At 34.3% G+C, this 19,412-nt stretch overlaps 1 protein-coding gene across 3 annotated transcripts in view; it reads right to left on the reverse strand.

Annotated features, from left to right (window-relative positions):
* Ppfia2 (PTPRF interacting protein alpha 2) overlaps positions 1 to 19,412 on the reverse strand; it is a 457,936-nt gene that overhangs the window by 94,380 nt on the left and 344,144 nt on the right. For all 3 annotated transcript variants that reach the window (XM_028873023.2, XM_028873022.2, XM_028873021.2), the window contains exons 8-14: positions 18,429 to 18,650; positions 8,388 to 8,534; positions 7,260 to 7,394; positions 2,264 to 2,350; positions 1,751 to 1,834; positions 1,351 to 1,482; positions 160 to 222 (exon numbers count right to left, since the gene is read on the reverse strand). In XM_028873023.2, coding sequence (XP_028728856.1) covers positions 160 to 222; positions 1,351 to 1,482; positions 1,751 to 1,834; positions 2,264 to 2,350; positions 7,260 to 7,394; positions 8,388 to 8,534; positions 18,429 to 18,650 — 870 coding nt within the window. The remainder of the gene's footprint in view (positions 1 to 159; positions 223 to 1,350; positions 1,483 to 1,750; positions 1,835 to 2,263; positions 2,351 to 7,259; positions 7,395 to 8,387; positions 8,535 to 18,428; positions 18,651 to 19,412) is intronic.

Genomic DNA, 19,412 nt, shown 5'->3' on the forward strand with positions numbered 1-19,412 from the left:
CTAAAAACTGTTCAATTTCTACATAAATTTATGCCTTGCTATAAGCAAACAAAATTAAAATAGTTTTAGAGTAGAACACAAAATTATTTTATCACATTTGTTTCACAATATATTCATCAATGTGAATAAGATAAATGGCAAACTTTTTTTCCATAATACCTTATCATGTAAAGATTCTTCAAGATTTTTTCTGAAGGTTTCTGATTCTTGAATCAAAACATTCTATGGAAAAGAAAAAAAGAAAGATGCAATATGCTGAAAATATTTAAATCTGTATATGCATACTTTAGCACTCAAGAATCTTTTAGGATTCCTTCCTTGGTAAATTTATTTCCTGGTTTCTATGGAAACTAAGTTCCATTGAAATCTTTAAAAGTGACACTCAACGTTTTGCAAAATAAATTATTTAAATGAGAAGTGCTATCTTGATACACTTGGATAGATAAACAGACTAAATATTACCCTCAGAGCTAATACTCCAATTCTTCTCAGACTATGTTTTAAAGGAGATATAATTAAGCTATTCTTCAAATAAGTGGTGAGTACCGGGCCAGCCACTAGCAACATGCTTAATTTCTTAATGTGTCAATAAATCAAAATTCATTAACATTTCATTAAAACATTTCCCTGCCTTTCCTGATTTTTATGTCAGTGGAAAATGCCTAAATAAGACAGTGAGTGAAATTCTGTTTAGATTTCTGAAATAATTTGTCCTCCTGAGGTTTAAATGATTACTTCTCTGATTTAAGTCTGGGTTTGGCCACTAGCTCTAAAAATTCTGATTGGTGTGAAAGTTTCCAGGTATTAATGTGACAAACATGATGGTGAATCAAATTTCAGGCTGAACATAAGCACACTTCTTGAAACAATGTAGTTGGAAATAGAGGCTCCTAAACCCTCTACTGGTAATAGCAATAATCCTCTCGCTGTCATAATCTCTCATACATTGGCTTTTAGTGCTGGTAGTTATTAGATTCAACATTCACTAGTTTCAAGCAGACCCACACTCAATATTTTTCTTTGTCTTTCTAGTATACTTTTACAAATAATGAAAAGATGAATGAAATTTTTATCATAAATCACAGTGTATTTTAATATATTTTCTTCTTACAAGCATTTTCATATATAATATTTATCATGTGTCATATAGTTACTCATTCAAAACACGATGTTATAGTATTTCATTGAAATCATTGACTCATTCCTGAAGATTATATCAAGTAGTTTTAGACTATGGAAAGTCAGTTGAATGCCTGTCACAAACAATGATTACAGCAGGGTAGGAAAACACCACACCCTAGAAAATATGGCCAAACATCCATGTGCTTCTCCCCATGTCTGCAACTCTACCTTCTCCTCCAGAGCAGCCATTCTTTCTTTCAAGTGCAGCTGTAGACGCTCATTGGATTCCGTCAGAAGTCTGTCCACGGTATCAGATAATCTTTTATTATGTTCCTCATTCATTTTCTCTCTTTGTCTGGCCTTATATTTTAGAAAAAGAGCAAAAATGTATTTGGCATGAGAAAAGAAAATACTCAGTGCTGTTCAAGGTTAATTTTATAGTTTCACTGTTGTTGAATTGAGTATAATTTTATGTATGTTTTCGATTAAATTTGCAGAGACTATTTTCTTTCAAAAGCCCAGAACATAACCACAATTTTAAACATGGCTTCTAATTAAGAGTGTTTTCCTCAAATATGAAGTTTGTGCATTCAAAAAGTCATGACTAAGGGAAATGCTTCATACATACTCTTTGAAGTTCCTGATTCTTCTCTTCCAGTTGACCCTCTAGGTGTCTCATACGTTCTTCAATATTTCCATGCCTCTCTTCAGCCTGTTAAGAAATAGGAAGAGTGGACCTAAAATGTAAGAGGAGTTAATTCCTCCCATCTAAATAAACTGAAATAAAATGTAAAGCAAGCTACTACCAACTGCAAACATAGTTTCCAAAAATAAACTTTCTTTAAACAGGCAGCTGAACAGCATTGCTTGAAATGTGTCAGCTACAAAGGCCTGTTACATTCAAGCATCAGCAAAACACTGGAGTTATTTATGAGCAATGATTTCAGCCAAATGTAACATGCAGACTGTGCATGGTTTGAACACAAACCTGCCATTGTCCAATCTTAAGCTCCTGAAGCACTGAACTGCACAGATGGTCGATTATCAATAAATAAAAGTAACATAATTTTTATAAATGAAAAGGAAAAAAAACTTAGATGGATTCTATTTAGCGATAGAAAGTAAAGTCCAGTAGGACTACCTTCCTACGTATGGAGATCATTTCTTGGAGTTTAGCTTCCATAACATATTGATAATCATCAGATGAGGTAGAAGAGGTTGGATCAGACTAACAAGTCAAGGAAAAGGAGAGGGGACAAAATTGAAAAAATCAGAACTAAAGACACTGACACCAAACAGAACATAGTACAGAATGCTTAAAATAAAAGTGACAGCAAACCCAATACTTTAATAGACAAAATTTTATGTAGACGGAACTATTCTGATATCTAGTGAATATAATGCAGTTGATGGTTATAAATGAAAGACAATGATATGCTCAAATAAAAAGCTGAGAACCTGAGGTATGGAGTGTTAGTGACAGCTGGCAATGAGTGACTTTTACAAGGTGAGTTAAAGCAAGTTTGGAAATGACATGTAATAACTGGAATTATGAGAAACCAAACACTAGAATGTCTCGGATAGATGCTCAAACATTTTGTCTTTTGGTTTTTCACATTACTAGAAAAAAAAATGATGTAAACCTTGCATCTCAAGGAGAACTCTCTGGGCTATATCTCAAGGGTGTCATATATGGATCAACAATATATAAGGCCTCACATGTAGAAGTCAGAAATAAGACTAAGCCCCAGGATATGTTATTATGAATAAACTCAAACAGGATTGAGTTTCCTCAGCAACAGTGGTCCACATTAAAAAAAAATGACCCCTGGACACAATGGACTAATACTAAAATTTCTCAACTTATGTGGTGATAATAATGTCATAAGGACAAAAAACTTTGTGAATGCTCAAAAATAATATGCAGACCACATCAAAAGAGTGTCTGAATTAATTTGTTACTATGGAAACAGAACCTTGCTTTAGAGTGAATAGGAAGCACAGAGCCTCTGTGAGCTAATGATTGCCTTGTACTGAGGTTAGTTACATGTCTTGCTGTCAGGACACCACAGGTGTAGAGTGTTAATAAATGGGACATTGCTGATAGCTGAATTGTATTAGTATGCTATGCACAAAGTACTTATAACATTACATCAACAGTTTAATTATAATTACAATTTAAATAATTACGACACCAAAAATATCTTATGTCAGTAATGCAATTTCAACTCTAGAACATACCCTGACAAAGTATTAGCTCATTTGGAAGTAGTCAACCTTACTATTAAATGATATAGGACTACATGTAAATTTATCACACAGTAACTGAAAAGCAATAGTAACCAGGTAATATGCATTTGTGCAACTTTACACAACAAATTCAAACTTACTTAAGGAGTAGCATTTAACATTTCAAATATGTTGTATTCATGTAAATTATAATTTGTCATTTATATATCCTAGTATTTCCTGTCTCATGAATTTATTTTATAAACATAGATCATCACAATTTCCTCCCCAGTATCTTACACAGGTTTCCAAATAGAAACAGCAATAAAAGCTATCACAATCCTCAAACGCAAGCAAATGAGTTTTGTATTATTTAAATTTGAATTTAATATTTTTAAGTTTAATTAATTATATTTGTATGTGTGTTCTGTGTGTGGGTTAGTGTATGCAATTGCAGTGCCATGGAAGTCAGGAAGAGGGTGACAGATCAACAGAACCGGAATTATGGGTGGTAGTGAGAGCTACCCAGTAGGGCTGCTAAGAACTGAACTCAGGTCTTCCATAAGCAATCTCTCCATCCCTCTGTTTTTATACCATTTAAAACTTGCAAGTCCTATTAAGAAAAAAAATACAAAAAAGAGGTTGTTGAAATTGTGTACCCTAAATTTGACAATGAGCCTGTATATTTTATAATCCTTTAAGTCATTAAAATCAAATTAGTGATTGATTCAAAAGAGTGGGATATGGATATTTGAAATTCTAGAAGTCTTTCTTTAAAAATATAGGTTTTTAAAACTCTATAAACCTCATCATGTATTTTCCTTCACTAAAGAATATGCAAAAACATTGAGAAAATTCACTTCAGATACAAAACACAAGAACTGTCATCTCTAAATTATGTTATTACTGAAATTTTTACGAGTGCTGAAATGAACGGAATACCTCATAAAATTCAAGATGAGTTATGTCCTACTTAAGGAAATATGGATTCTAATTAAAGAAGTAGATATAACAAATCATTACATTGGGAGTCCAGAATGATCTTTGATGGTTAATTATATATAAACATCAAATTTAGTTTTTATTTATGGTCATTAATCAAGAATTCTTTCTAAAAGCTTTAAATGAGCTTTACCTACTTTGCATATCTCCCTTATCTAGATGATTAAAAAAAAAACAGTTTTAGAATCCAAAGAATAAATTCAGTCATCATCTCTAAGCAATACAGGGGGCCGTTTTTAGCAAACAGTACTATACATTGTTGCCCTTAGACCTGGGGACAGCACAGTTGTACCAGCAGACACAAGCCAAGTACTACTCAAGATCAGTCTGCTTTTATTTGTACTCGAAGAGTTCATCTTGAAGTTACTCTTTAATATGATAGAGGGAAATTTCAAATGTGTTAAAGTTTTTGCCAAATAATGACAGAAATTAGCATGAGAAGAATGAGAATACAATCAGAATGGTGAATAAAGGTAGTACCAGACAAGCCTAAAAATAAAGATATGATATAGATAGGTAAAAATTAAGACACATACATACACACGTATATGCATATTTACATATATGTCAAATTAAATACTTAATTAGTTGTTTAAATATCCTTTTAAAACACAAGAGACAAAATCCAAGACTTAAGCTAAGCAGACTGTTTGAAATTTAGAACGGTAGAAGGCACAAAGAGTAGAAAAAAAGACTGTTGATAATAATAACCATATATGGACAGAGAGTTTAAACTGAATAAAATAAAACAAATTATTTAAATCATCTCGGCGGGGGGGGGGGGTTGAGTAAATCCATGGATGAGTGCAAGATGGTTGAGCACACTTTAGTGCTCAGAGGAACTGAGTCATACTTTCATGTTATAGACATGGTATAAGCTAAGGATATAACCTTAGCAGTTAGTAATTCACAGAGTAAAACAACTATGTCACTAATATTAGAAATTGTCATATACACCTGAAATATCTTGTCAATCTAGAAGATGACAGAAGTCAAAGTGATAGGAATCAAAGAATAAATGATATACTACTAGAAAAATTTTAAAGAATGTTAAGTGTTTTCTGAAATACTGAAAAATCCGAGAGTTCAGGTACAGAGAAAGTTTATCCACCATGGTAATTAGTTCCTGTCTGTGTCATGTACTATATCCTAATAAAAGTGCTGGAGAGTTAACAGATGGTAGGAGTCAATTTTTAGGGATTTTATATCATAAAAGAGTAATTTAGCAATATTTAATTTAAAGCTATGTAAGTCCATTGCTATATTTTAAATTATATTTGATAATAAATACATCAATGGCTATTTTTATGGCAATAATTTAATGCATTTTAAGCTGTATTTTCGCTGGGCAGTGGTGCTCTGACTGAGAGCTACACCCTGAACCTTGTAAGCTGTATTTTCTTAGGAAAGTTTTAAACATTGATGTTTTGTTCTAGAAAATAAATACTGTTGAGTATTCTACATGAAGTATTGCCAGCTGTTTTTGTATTCAATCCCACAATAGCAAAATTTGACATGGAAACTCTTTAGGGAAACTACTTACATCCTTTACATTAAAACAGAACCACTGTGTGCATGTCTTTGTCTATATTATAGAAATTTAAAAAGAAGTCTTTGCAAGAAAAAGTATAATACTATTGATATACCTGGATAGCCTTATGTAACTTAGTAAATATTTTTAAGATGATTTATATATATATATATATATATATATATATACACATATATATATATACATATATATGTTAAGTTTTGCGTCCCTATGTTTTCCAAAGTATCAGAGTGATTTAGTGGTGTGGTCTCTGGTTATATAGAGAAAGACATAAATTTAATAGTTTTCCCCTAACAGACTAACGTTTCATCAGGTCGTATCTTAATACTCTAAAATTCACCATGTAGCTTGATGCTCTCTCTAGGCCTGCTCATCTCTGTCCAAATTTGCTTTCCCATATAAATATTTTATTTTACCAGTGACCATAACACTGTCAAACTGTTTGACTTATTCTTTTCTTTGCTCTTAAAGACAGTGAGTTTGGGTCCCTTTCTCCACAGCTGTACCAATTGTTTTGAATGATCTCTACTACTAGGAGGTACAAGTTCATTTAGATTTACAGTACCTAGTCATCGTGCAGCCTAAAACACTTGGAGAACTGCTAGGGTTATGTGAACATTCAGAATGTGTACATAGCTTTCAGTGGACATAAAAATCAACATGCTTTTGTGATAAAACCAGAACTTTTCAGGTGAAATGGATGTGATTTCTATGGGTCCTTAAGAATTAAAATGGCTCTATTAGAATGGCTTTATGTTATATAATATAGAATGGTTTTAGAATGTACAGTCCACAGTATGGAAAAACAGTATAATACAATATACTCAATTTCTACTTCTTCAGAAGAAAACACAATTATAAAAGCATTTTCATAAAACTTAATGACTGTCAACTGTATCTTTTAGACCTCTTTCTTTGAACAATTTTCACCACGTTGAAATATAATTGGAACCAACAGCTATTACATTTAGTATTGTTCCGATAGCAAACCATTTATACAAAGCTGATTAAATGGTTCTGTTTCATACACATATTTTGAGATTTTTAACTAACATGGTTATTTGTTATGTGCAAAAACTACCACAGAAAATTTACTATAGCAGTGAGATCAAAGTTTGCTTTTCTTGTTAGTGTTTAAATAGACAAGGAAATCATCATACTCATGTAGTAATCATTCAAGTCACTGTAAGCAAGATATATGCATTGTGGAAACTAAACTTGAATGAAAGAAAGGTAAGAAAGATCTGACTAATACGTTTCACATAACCTGAAAAGAGTAATTATAGACTCCACATTGATAGAAAGTTATTTCTGCTGTTACATCTAGGCTGACCATAGGGGTTTGGAGCAGTACCTTTGTTAGGGCTGCAATTCTCTGAGCCAGTTCAGCCTCTACTTCAGGCAGAGTTTCCGCCTTTCTCATGGTCTGCTGTAACTTTTGCTCAGCCAGTTCGAGACGCTCTTGTAACTGTCTGTTCTTTTCTTCCATCTGAAATAGGGAAGAGGAGGGTGCCATTTAAACAGTCAAGAGTTAGGTTAGCTAGGATGAGTCATATGGACTTTGTACGTCAGCTATTTTTTTTCTAGATTTAAAATCAGCTATTACCATACTTAACTATGCTAGGTAATAACTGTTATCATGATTTCATGTATTAATTGCCAGTTTTAATTACAGAAATTCAACACAATATAATAGCAACTGTTTTGCCTTTGGCAGCAAACAGTAAAGAAATTTCTAATGAGAATGAACTTGAACAAATGGAATACAGCTCAGTATTAATACAATGACAACAGAAAACCTGTTGAAAAACCATAGCTTTAGACTGGAGAAACATAAGAACTATAGCCGCACAGGAGTCCACACTCCAGAGACTAGACAAACAACTTTTCTGTACAGGACAGATTGTATTTTATGACTGTATAGCATATGATCTCTGGCTCAAATCCTCCAATAGGCTGGTGTAAAGCGAGAACAACCACAAACAACGATTAAGTCATTCGGTGTGTATATTCCATTAAAACTTTATATTTTCAGAAGCAGAGAGAGAGCCACGGTTGTCTTATAGGCTGCCGCTCTCTTTCTTTGGATGTAGAGCTGGGTACCCTTCCAGTCCTGACATTTATTATGAGTGTGACCTTGGGTAGTAGTGCTGCCTTTGATCCCCAGTGTACTCAGAGAATAACTGCAGCTAATCGGCAGGAGGAGGCTAGAACTAAGTGAGGTAATTTCAAACGAACTCCTTAGGGTCTGTTTCATGTCTAGATCCAAAGTCAATAGTTTCTGCATTATTATTTTCATCTGAATGATTTGTAATTTTGTTAAAAATAAACTATAAAATAAAAATTGCTTCCTTAGTACTATTCTAAGTTTTAAAGCATAAGTACCGATCTGCTTAAAAACATCCTATTTTATTCCTTGCTTTGTAAAAATGGTGGGAACACATACAGAGAGCAACCCAAATCCAAAATAGTAATACTGAACCTGCCGCAAGATGGCTTCCTTGTTTGCCAACTCATTTTCTAGTTTATCATTCATGTCATGAATGGAGGTAGATTCTCTCTGAGCACTGAGGTAACGTTTCTCCAGGGTTGTGATTCTTTCTTCCATATCTTCCTTCTGAGCCATTGCCTGTAAATAACACGGTAAACATCATGTGCAAGTCTTTGATTTCAACCCCATCAGAGCAAAACACAAAAGAAACTTAGAGAGTCTCAGACAGAGGTAGTTTTCTTATTTAAATGAAATAATAAGATATCAAAAATGGCTTTGGCCCAGTAAAGACACATTCTTCAAGAGCATCTGAAAGATTCCATGTATGCCAGGGCTGGTGACACACACCTTTAAACCCAGAACTTGGAAGGCAGAGGCAGGTGGGTCTATGAATTTGAGGCTAACCTTGTCTACAGATTGAGTGCTAGGACATCCAGAGCTACACAAAGAAAGAAAGCCTTTCCCATGTCTTACAAAACAAAATAAATAAGCAAAAAATATTCCATGTATATTTTCTTACTCTCCTAGTCTCTTTATCATGTTTTTTTTTAAAAAAATATTTTTAATAAATTAAGCAGGGACTTTTGAATGTCTAAGAATACAAACAAGCATAATTTGAAACTTCCCACTTTAGAATTAAATGACAGATAAATTTGCTCGTTATAAAGTAGACAGAAGTACAACCATGAGTGAAGATGAAAGCTAGGAGATTGTTAACTTGGTCTATGATCAAATAAGGCATAGATGCCACCAGAGGGCTGGAGAGATGGCTTAGTCACTAAGAACACTTGTTGCTTTTGTAGAGGGACCAGGTTTGCCAGAACTCAAGTGGCAGCCAAGTGCCCTCCATAACTCCAATTCTGGAGAAACTGATACAGTATTTGTGCAGGTAAACCACCACAAATACACATAAAATACAAATAATAAGTTTTTACGAAATCTGCTCAGTGCTAGTGAGGTCATGGTTATTAGAAGAGAATCTATAGCCACTAATGTATTAATTCAACGGAGCTCCCAACAACAATCTATAAACATCTGTACATATACCCACATATAAATGTAGTCTTCACCCCTCATCAAGGAAACTTCTCTTGACAACAGACACAGACTACTACAGAAAACATCAACTGATCAAAATGCAGAGCTGTTCAGGCACTCTCTATTATAATGAAGTGGGTATCTTAACTTCCCTTCCCCTATTATCAGATTAGTGACCATCCTAATTGTCATCATAGGAACTACATCCAGTAACTGATGGAAGCAGCACTGGGCTGAGCTCATCGACTTCAGCTGAAGACAAGGAGGAGGGACCATAGGAGGGAGTGACATCAAGATCATGATGAGGAAAACCACAGAGACAGCTGACCCAAGCTGGTGGGAGCTCATGGACTCTGGCCTGTCAGCTGGGGAACAGGTATGGGACCGAACTAGGCCCTATGAATGTGGATGACAGTTAGGTGGCTAGATCTGTTTGGGGAGCCCCTGGCAGTGGGACCAGGACTTATTCTGGGTGCATGAAATGGCTTTTTGGAACACATTCCCTAGGATGGGACACCTTGATCAGCCTTGACACGGGGGGTGGGGGGGTGGGGGGGAGGGTTGGTCCTGCCTCAACTTAGTATGCCAGATTTTGTTGACTCCCCAAGGGAGCCCTTACACTCTCTGAAAAGTGGATTGGGGATGAGATTATGGGATGTGGGGGGCAGTAGAAGGGGAGGGAGGAGGAACTAGGATTGGTATGTAAAATGGACAAAGAAAAACCTTTTTTTTTTTTCAAAATAAAGAAATTAAAATTTAAAAAATGCAGATCTGTGGGACCCAGTCCCAATAGAAACATCTACAGAATGATCTCGCACCCGAGGCTCAGGGAACATTGCAGCAGGAGAGGCAGAAAGATTAAATAACCAGAGCATCAGGGAGTTTGTTTCTGAAATTTTTTCTCCTAGGAGAAAGCTATACCGGTAAAGTCTCACAAACATGACTGCCCAGATGTGATCTGAACAAGGACGACACAAATGGACATGCCAAAGTAGATGGAGAAAAGCTCATGAGGCCTCAACCTTGAAGAAAAAACTGTAGGACAAGGAGAATATCTAGGAGTAGGAGAGATGGTCTTTCCCAGGGAAAAGAACATCAACTGTTTTTCCAAGCCAAAAGATCTGCTCTGAAAACATGCATAAAACTGACATTATATTGATTGAGCAGGATATATTTAGGAATATATATGTGTGTGTGTGTGTGTGTGTGTGTGTATACACATATACAATATTAGGAATATAGTATGTATATATGATATACATAGAGAGTATGTATGTAGATGATAGATGTGTGTGTATTATATAATATATGTAGGAAATAATAAAACAATGTCAGAAATTTAAAAAAAAGTGGATAGAGGTATATGGGAGAGTTTGAAGGGAAGAAAGGGAAAAGGAGAAATGTTGTAATTATGCTACAATATCAAAATTTTAAAGAAGAGAAAATCAGCAGAATTCTGCCTTTCACACAAAACAAAACCTGAGTGCTTTTAAATAAAGACAGGAGTTGGGAACATAACTTTGATGCAAAAGTTGCCTAGGAAACAGGAGACCCTATGTTGATTATTCAGAATGAAAAAAATGAAAAATTATTATTATTATTATTATTAATTATTTGTAAAAGAGAAGTGAATAATTAAGTTATATACATTTCAGTTAAAATAGAGCTTTAAAAGCTCCATAAAACATAACTATGGATGAGAAGATAAACTATCAGAGCACATAGAGATCCATAACACTAATATAATTTTTGAATTATTTCAAAAACCCTTTTTGGTCTTTCAAGACAAGGGTTCTCTGTGTAACAGTCCTGACTGTCTTGGAACTCGCTTTGTAGACACAGGCTGGCCTTGAACTCACAGAGATCTGCCTGCCTCTGCCTCCCTCCCCCATGCTGGGATTAAAGACGTTCGCCACCACCGCCCAGTTTAAATCCAATTTTTAATACAATAAGTTTCAACCTTCCTAAGAGCTTACATGTACATTTGTTGGTAGGTAGAAAAAATCTTTGTTGAGAAGACATTAGTAAAAGTTAGCTATAGGAATAAACCCCGTGGACCTGGAATGGTTTTTAGACACTCTTGGATGTTCTATGGCTTAAGGAATCGAGATGGGTGATTGTAGGATTTGCATGTGATTATCAGGATTCATCTTGTCATTCCATTCTTAATTACTATTTCTAATCTTATATTATTATTGGTATTCATCTTGTCACTTCATTCTTGTTTTACTCCAGAGTCCACAGCTCATCAGCAATTCTACATATGCATATTTTCTTTTCAATTTCCAAAAGAAACAGAAGCCCTTCCTTCACCATCATCTACAAATATGGCTATTTACACATAAATTCTCAATTTCTTTTTTTCCAGATTAGAATGAATATCCCACCTTCACCCAAAGAAAATCACTCTTAGTGCTCCATGTTTCCTTTAGGGACCTTGATCTTTTATCCACCCCCAAAAAAATTTTTAAGATAACAGTTGTGCTACTTCATTTCTGTTTCTTTCACCAACACCCTGACAAAAAGCAATGCCGATCCGTGAAGGGTTTATTGGTTTACAATCCAAGTTGTATTCAATCATTTCAGGGAAGTTAAGGCAGGAAGTAAGGCAGCTGCCTTATCACATCCACATATGTTAGCATCCTTGATTGCTTGTGTACTCCCAGTAAGATTTTTCCTCTATTACTTTCTAGGGACCCCTGTGTCGGACATGGGGCAGTCTCAGATAGACTGCAATTTCACTACCGACATTCTTCTAGACAAACTTGATTTAGAAAATTCCTCTTTAAGACTCTCTTCTGAGGTGAGTTTATGTTGTGCCAAATTGACAGAGCTGAACTCCACCACAGAAACAGCTACAGACCAGAAAAGGAAGGCAAAGGAGAAAGATGATTCCAAGGAGATCAAAGTCAAGATGATGCATTCATCAAACTATTAGAGAATGTGGGATGATTTTATCATAAATTTAAAAAAGTCAAGTTTAACAGAATAAAACAAGTATTAGCTAATAAGATCCTAGAAAAACAGAAAATTGTACATAATGGAAAATATGTGAAATTACTGCTTGGATCAATCGTGAAAAGTAGTCACACAGTAATAATAATGGTAGCACTGAATGTGGTTTTGATAATAATTACATTGGGAAATTAAATATAATAGCAAGTAAGGAGCTGGGTAGTAGTGGCACATACCTTAATCCCAGCACTCAGGAGGCAGAGTCAAGCAGATCTCTGTGAGTTCAAGGCCAACCTGGTCTACAGATCAAGATCCAGGACAGGCACTAAAACTACACAGAGAAACCCTATCTTGAAAAACCAACTAACCAACCAAACAAACAAACAAACAAAGAGCAAGGAAGGAAAAAGTGGAAGCTAAAAATTCACACCTAATATATTAATTAGATAGGCTTACATTTGGTTTAAGTAAAAGAGAAAATGCCAAAGGAAAAGCTCAAGGATTGAAAGTAAGTATTTAGGAGAAATGAGATGTAGAAAAATGAGATTAGAGGTTGTGTGTGTTTGTGTTTCTGTATCTCTCTTTCCCTCTCTTGTGAGCCTCTTGACCTTACTTGCTATTGGAAACTTATGTTCATGCAACAATTAATTAAAAGATGATGAGTCATGCTGCCCTTGGTTTCTATATCCACACTCAATCCAACTCTTCTGTAGGAGCACAGGTACTTGTCATCCTTGAAAGCCTAAGAGCCTCAATTTCTATCTTCCTTTTGGTATTCTTTATCATGCTGCTCACCGAAAGTCTATTCTGAATGCCTTTTAATCTAGTTTGATCATGGTACTTCTTGAGCTGAAATCCTCTATTTCTTTTCCTTTATCTTCAGAATAAAATATGAGCCATGATACTCTTGGTTTCTTGACATAATGCATTCTTACTTCTGTATATTGAAGTATGTAACATTCTTTCCAAATTTGTGCCCACTCTGGATCTCTGAAAGTTAGTTAATAAGTAAATAAGATGTCTTGGCCATGGTCAAATTAAGATGAAACAAAGTAGCATTTGAGTAGACACTAAATTGCATTAGTGCATCCTCAGAAAGACAGTAGGAAGCATAGACACAGTATAGCAGAATTTGAAATTAGTTGGCCACTCAGCCAAGAATGCTATGCCCTGCAAACATTTACCAGGAACTTGAAGGAGCAATGACCATAGTCTTCGTTACTGCCCACAGAGAGAACCTGGTCCTGTTGAAACATTGACTCCAGACAAAATCCTCAGCAATGTGAGGAAATTAATTAGAGTTGCTAAACTGGAAGGAAAGATTGCTGACCAGGTAAGGATACTTGCTAGGCAAAGGCAAGTCAGAAAACCCAAGGTGCATGTCTAGAATCCACACAAGGGTAGAAGGAGAGAACAGCCCTATAAAGTGGTCCACTGACCTCCAGATGTGTGCTGTGGTGTGTGTGGCCACACACACATCATGTGTCCCCATAATTTTTTAAATGATATTCATTATGAGCCAGTCACTTTGAACCAATGCCCTATGGCAAGCACACGAAACTACAATGTTGTCTGACTTTATTTTCACCTGGAATATGATTTTATTCCTTCCTTTCTGTGTCCTTCAATAGCTAGTAAAAGAATATTTAGGCTAATATTAAAATTTAAACACATGAAATTAAAGTAATCCATCATGTTGGCAAAATTAATCCAGACAATTTTGTAAAATGTTGCCAGTACTCCATTAGGTTTTAGAAAGTCCAGACAATAATCATAGTACTTCGTGTTAAAATGATGTTGATTCACAATCTTTATTTCTGTTATTTTGTGTTTTTAATTTAGTGAGTCCATAGTTCATGTTAATTTTCATACAGACTCCTAGGAATATTTGTCAGTTTCATGGAATAAAAGAAAATTATGTATCTAACATGTATATATATATATATATATATATATATATATATATATATATATATATATTTCTGTAGTGATATTAACTGGCTCTGTCCTCTGATCCCCAAGTAAGTTTCATGGGATATACAATGTATCACCACAAATTTCTCTCTAAATTCTAATCACAATATCTTTAGAACTAAAAGACAGACTTTTTTGGCGGGGCAAATGAAATTTGGTATATTATACCCATGAGTAAGAGTTGTATGGTTCCCTTTCATATTATTTTTTGTTGGATTATTAATAATTATCATAAAGTTAGTAATAACTAGATGATATAATAGTTCATCTACTTTATATAGTGCCCAGAGTAGAATATACACTCATTAAATAACTACTTTGTAATTAGTGATTACAAACCTGTTCACAGTTAACTGTTCAGGCACATAACACACAGTCCATGTAGGAGTCAGCATATGTAGATTTGAAATGGCATTTTTGACTTAGTGATTCATGTGAGTGATTCAATTTTTAACTGCAGGCTGTGTTACCAAAAATAAAATTTGAATTTACAAGTCATAGAAATAGCTTTTCCTCTGTGTTATTTAGAGAGTCTAAGGAAGAAAGCTTTTTTTCTAGTTCCTAAAAGCTGTTATATAAAAACAAAAATAGCATAAAAATCCAATGACCTCCTAACCTGAAGTTTATATATAACTGGATTTTTTTATTACATTAAATAAATAGAGTTCTATAGTAATGTTATGAAGTATAATGAAAATGTAATTCATTTCTCAACTAATATGAATTAAAACTTATAGATTAATTAATTTGATTACTTTGCAAATGTGAGAAGGGATTTTAAGTGTGATGTCAGAAAGATAAGTTCGCTTCATTCACAAAATAAATGTAATTAAAATACTTTGCTGAAAATTTAAGCCATCTGTATACCTATGAAGACCATTAAATGTTATTACCCATGTATGCTTAATATCTTCTTGATTAAAAAGTAGAGGGCCAAGGCATAATTTACAAATAATTTTTGAATAATTGCACTGTGACTAGCTCCATCTACTTTTAGATCATTATTAATGCAAAGAGCAGCTAAAATGAAAATTCAAAGTTCTTAATAAAGTAATTACAGAAATATGTTCAGAAACCATTGACTGAACATAATTATACAACTCAGTTTAGATTTATTAGAAATACATTTCAATTTGTAATTGAATGGTTGGTTTTTTACCCCTTATTGCCCAAGTTTTTTTCTTAATTAATTCACTGAGTGATTTTTACTTGTGGTATATTTACACAATACTGTGCTGCAATTATGAGAGGGTACGAAGAAGAATTATCTTTCTCTTTAACTATTAATAATTTCACAATACTTTAGACTTTGTGAGATCAAAATCCAGAAACATATTACTTAGGGAATAGAATCTGTACTTCACGTTTAAGAGGTAGGAGTTTCACGTCATTTTAACTTTTTGGAAAGAATGATTAAACAAAAAAACAAAAAAACAAACATTGGTTATTTAAGTGGTAGTTACACTGTGCCTGGAATTTTGTATGATAGTTGTTATAGTGTAAAATACTGTACTAGAGATGCAAAAACATAACTCTCAACTGAAAAAGAATAAAAGAATTTATTCTGAAGCCAAATGTAAGTGACCACGATCCAGGAATATAGATTCAGATTGCTCAAAACTCCATGTTTAAATATGCTAACAGTTTGATGATATTTTTTATTAAACAAAGAAGTAAGTCAAAATATTTTGAAACATGTTATTGGAACATTAGATAGGAGAGCCATAACATAGTAAGAACATAGTAGGAACTTTATCGAGACAGGCAAGATAAGTCCAATGAGTGAAGGCCCCTTCACAGGTCTTTTCAAGAGTATCACTTTCCAGTGTCATAAACCTGGTATTTATACATCCATTTGCTGCCAGGCTCTGAAAACACTTGTTTACAAACTTCCCTCTGAGGTGGATGATGGGATAGGCTCCTTTTTCATAAGTCTCAACTAAAACATGGCTACCTAGGGAACTAGGGACCTTAAAAGTATAATTATATCTTACACAACAATTACTTATAATAGGGGAAGACCTAACCCGTTAAAATAAATTCCTACTGAAACAATCTCTGGCAATAGAGCTGATGTTTTCTGTCTGACCTGATTTTGTGTCATCTATTTATATGAAGAAGTTATTTTAAAATGTGCATGAGGAAGGGTGAACCAGAGATACCACAACGTCTCTGTGAAAGATAAGCAAACATAAAGTATATGGGAGCTTGAAATGCAAAGAATGGAACTAAATATCCGGAAATACAAGCAAGAATCCACAGGATGACCCCAGTTTAGACTACTAGCAATAGCAGAGAGGGTTCCTGAGCTGGCTTATCCATATAATCAGATTGGTGAATACCCTAACTGTCATCATAGAGCCTTCATCCAGTAACTGATGGAAGCAGATACAGAGATCCACAGCCAAGCACCAGGAGTCTACTTTAATTGAGTAGAGTGGGCTCAGATGACAGGGGGTCAAGAGAACATGTATTATACTATACATATTTTTCAGGCTACTTACATTGCTTTATTCTTATTACTAGTAGAATATCAAATAAATAAGGAATTTAAGATGAAAAGTAATGAGAGCTAATTCATTGGAAGGCATAACCAGGTCAGACCACTAAGTAAAGTATTATAACTTCATCTTCAAAGATAATGATTTTGTAAAACAAGGGAAAGCTTTGGGAGACTGTGAAAAGTCAAATATTGGATTTACATATTTTAGAATTTACCACAAAATCAAATATAGCATGGCATTGAAAGAAAATTTCATGGAACCTCTAAGATTTAGGCCTAAGTAATAATAGCGATTGCATGAAACTGCTGGGCAGTGAGTTTTATTGGTGGAATGAGAAAGGAATGAATGTCAAGTTTATATTGCTGAGACATCTTTTAGAGGTTTAGGTATTACCACTGGGAAAGAGAAGAAAAGAGAGAAAAGGAAGGTAGAAAATGAAACTAAGTGCCTACGGTTGATTTGTGTGTGGCTCATTACCATTTATTTGTTTAAGCAAAGCGATGGGAGACTGAAAGGGGAAGATAAACCAAAGCAGGGGAAGGAAAGCTCAGTGAAACTGCTGAGATAAAGGGGAACAGGTAAACTGGAGGATGGAGGACATCCAGGAGAGCTTGGCAGAAAAACAAATACTCCAAGGACAGACGAGTGGACGTGAACTAGCTCTTCAAAGGACCAAGAATATATTCCTTCATTCAGTAACATAATGAATAAGATGCTTTATTACAAATACTGTTAATGGGACAATTGGGGCAAATGTAGCTTTGAGAAATGAGAAAAACAAATTTGGAGACAACAAATAAAGCTGTATTGACTAGTTAGCCACATAGAAACATACTTGAAGATTCAAAGATATGTTTGAAAAGAAAATGTGAAAATGAAAAAGGCAAAATGTCAAAATTCGAAATTCCTGAAATGAAAAAAAAATGTATTTTTAAAAGTAAGAAAAATAAAAAGAAGAATTTTCAAGTTTTATCCTAATAGGTAAGATAATTAGACATTATAAATAAAATGTTGCTGAATCATTTAATAAATCTAAATTTCTTTCTTCTTCCCTCCCTCGCTCCCTCCCTCCCTCCTTTCTTTTTTTGTAGACAAAGCAATACTAAGCCTAGCAAGAAAGGAATATACATAAAAAAGAAAGGTTATATTATACATATGCATAGCATATTCATGCAAGGCATTTACAGACACAAAAGACAAGTTAAAGTAATATTTTCGAGCACTCCTATATAACATTATAGAAAATCATGATTCATTCCCACATGCACAGCTATTCATATTTAAAACTTTAAAGCCTTGACATGTCATTAAATCTTCACAAGGACTTTGGAATAGCTGAGACTTGATATCAAAGCTTTCCATTCATACATATTTAAAGGACCAGTAAGTAAACTATTTCTATCTTACTGAATAGGTACATAGCTAGAACAACATTCCTAATTATGGTCTTCAAGAAGTAAAGACTACCAATCTCTAGGGAAGTGCATGGAGAGAGCGTTTCAGAACAACCTTTGAGAAACCATTCAAGAAGCAAAGACAGAGAAGGCTATGAGCCACCTACCTCCCGGATGTCCCTTTGATATTTTGTGTTCATTTCTTCCGTTTTTATGAGGTCCTTTCTTGCTGTCTCTGCTTCCTGCTCCACCTCCCCCACTCGTGAAGAAAGAGTTGTTAAGCGTTCTTTCATTTGGGCCATTTCATAGTTTTGCTTTTCAAGCAATTCCTGTAGCTCCACTATCTGGCTGGTGTCATCTGTTGAGTCTATGGAACCGTTGGATAGACGCTGCAGGAAGACACAAAAGCGGGGCACTTAGGACCCTCTTTATCCTTAACCCGAGTACATGTGAGGAAAAAAACTAGAAACCAAACAGTCTTTACAATGAGAAACAAGAATTCTGACACAAACTAGTGTTGTAGAAAAACTGTGTTTCTGAGAAAACTGATATTAATAAAGAAATAAAAATGACATGTAAGAGCTGGAGAGGTGGCTGAGCTGTTAAGAGCACCTTCTTAATCACTTCTCCTTCAGAAGACCTGCAAGAGTTCTGCTCACAGCCCCAAGTAACTCCACTTCTATCTCATGCTCTCTTCTAGACTCTATGGGTACCTGCACACACATACTCACACATACATCATATACAGCACACACACACACACACACACACACACAGAAAAATATTGAGGTAAATATTCAGTAGTTTTCAAACAGGTGACAGAAGCATTTGTACTGCAAATTATATATTTATATATATATAACATACATATGCATATATACCTATATGTATATATATAAACACATATATATTATGAGAAAGCTATAATATATATGTAATTTAGCACAGATTCATGTATATGTGATACATATAGCATATTATTTTAATCAATATCTAGGGATATAAACTATGTAATATTTTTATTTTTTATTCAAATTCTTTTGAACCTTGCAGGCTTTATTTCATTTTATTTTTAATTAAAATATTTTATACACTTTATTCTTTCCCCTTGTCAAAATCCTCCCAGATACTTCTGCCTCCCTAACTATCTA

The sequence above is a fragment of the Peromyscus leucopus genome, chromosome 18, assembly GCF_004664715.2.
Source record: "Peromyscus leucopus breed LL Stock chromosome 18, UCI_PerLeu_2.1, whole genome shotgun sequence".
Lineage (NCBI taxonomy): Eukaryota > Metazoa > Chordata > Mammalia > Rodentia > Cricetidae > Peromyscus > Peromyscus leucopus.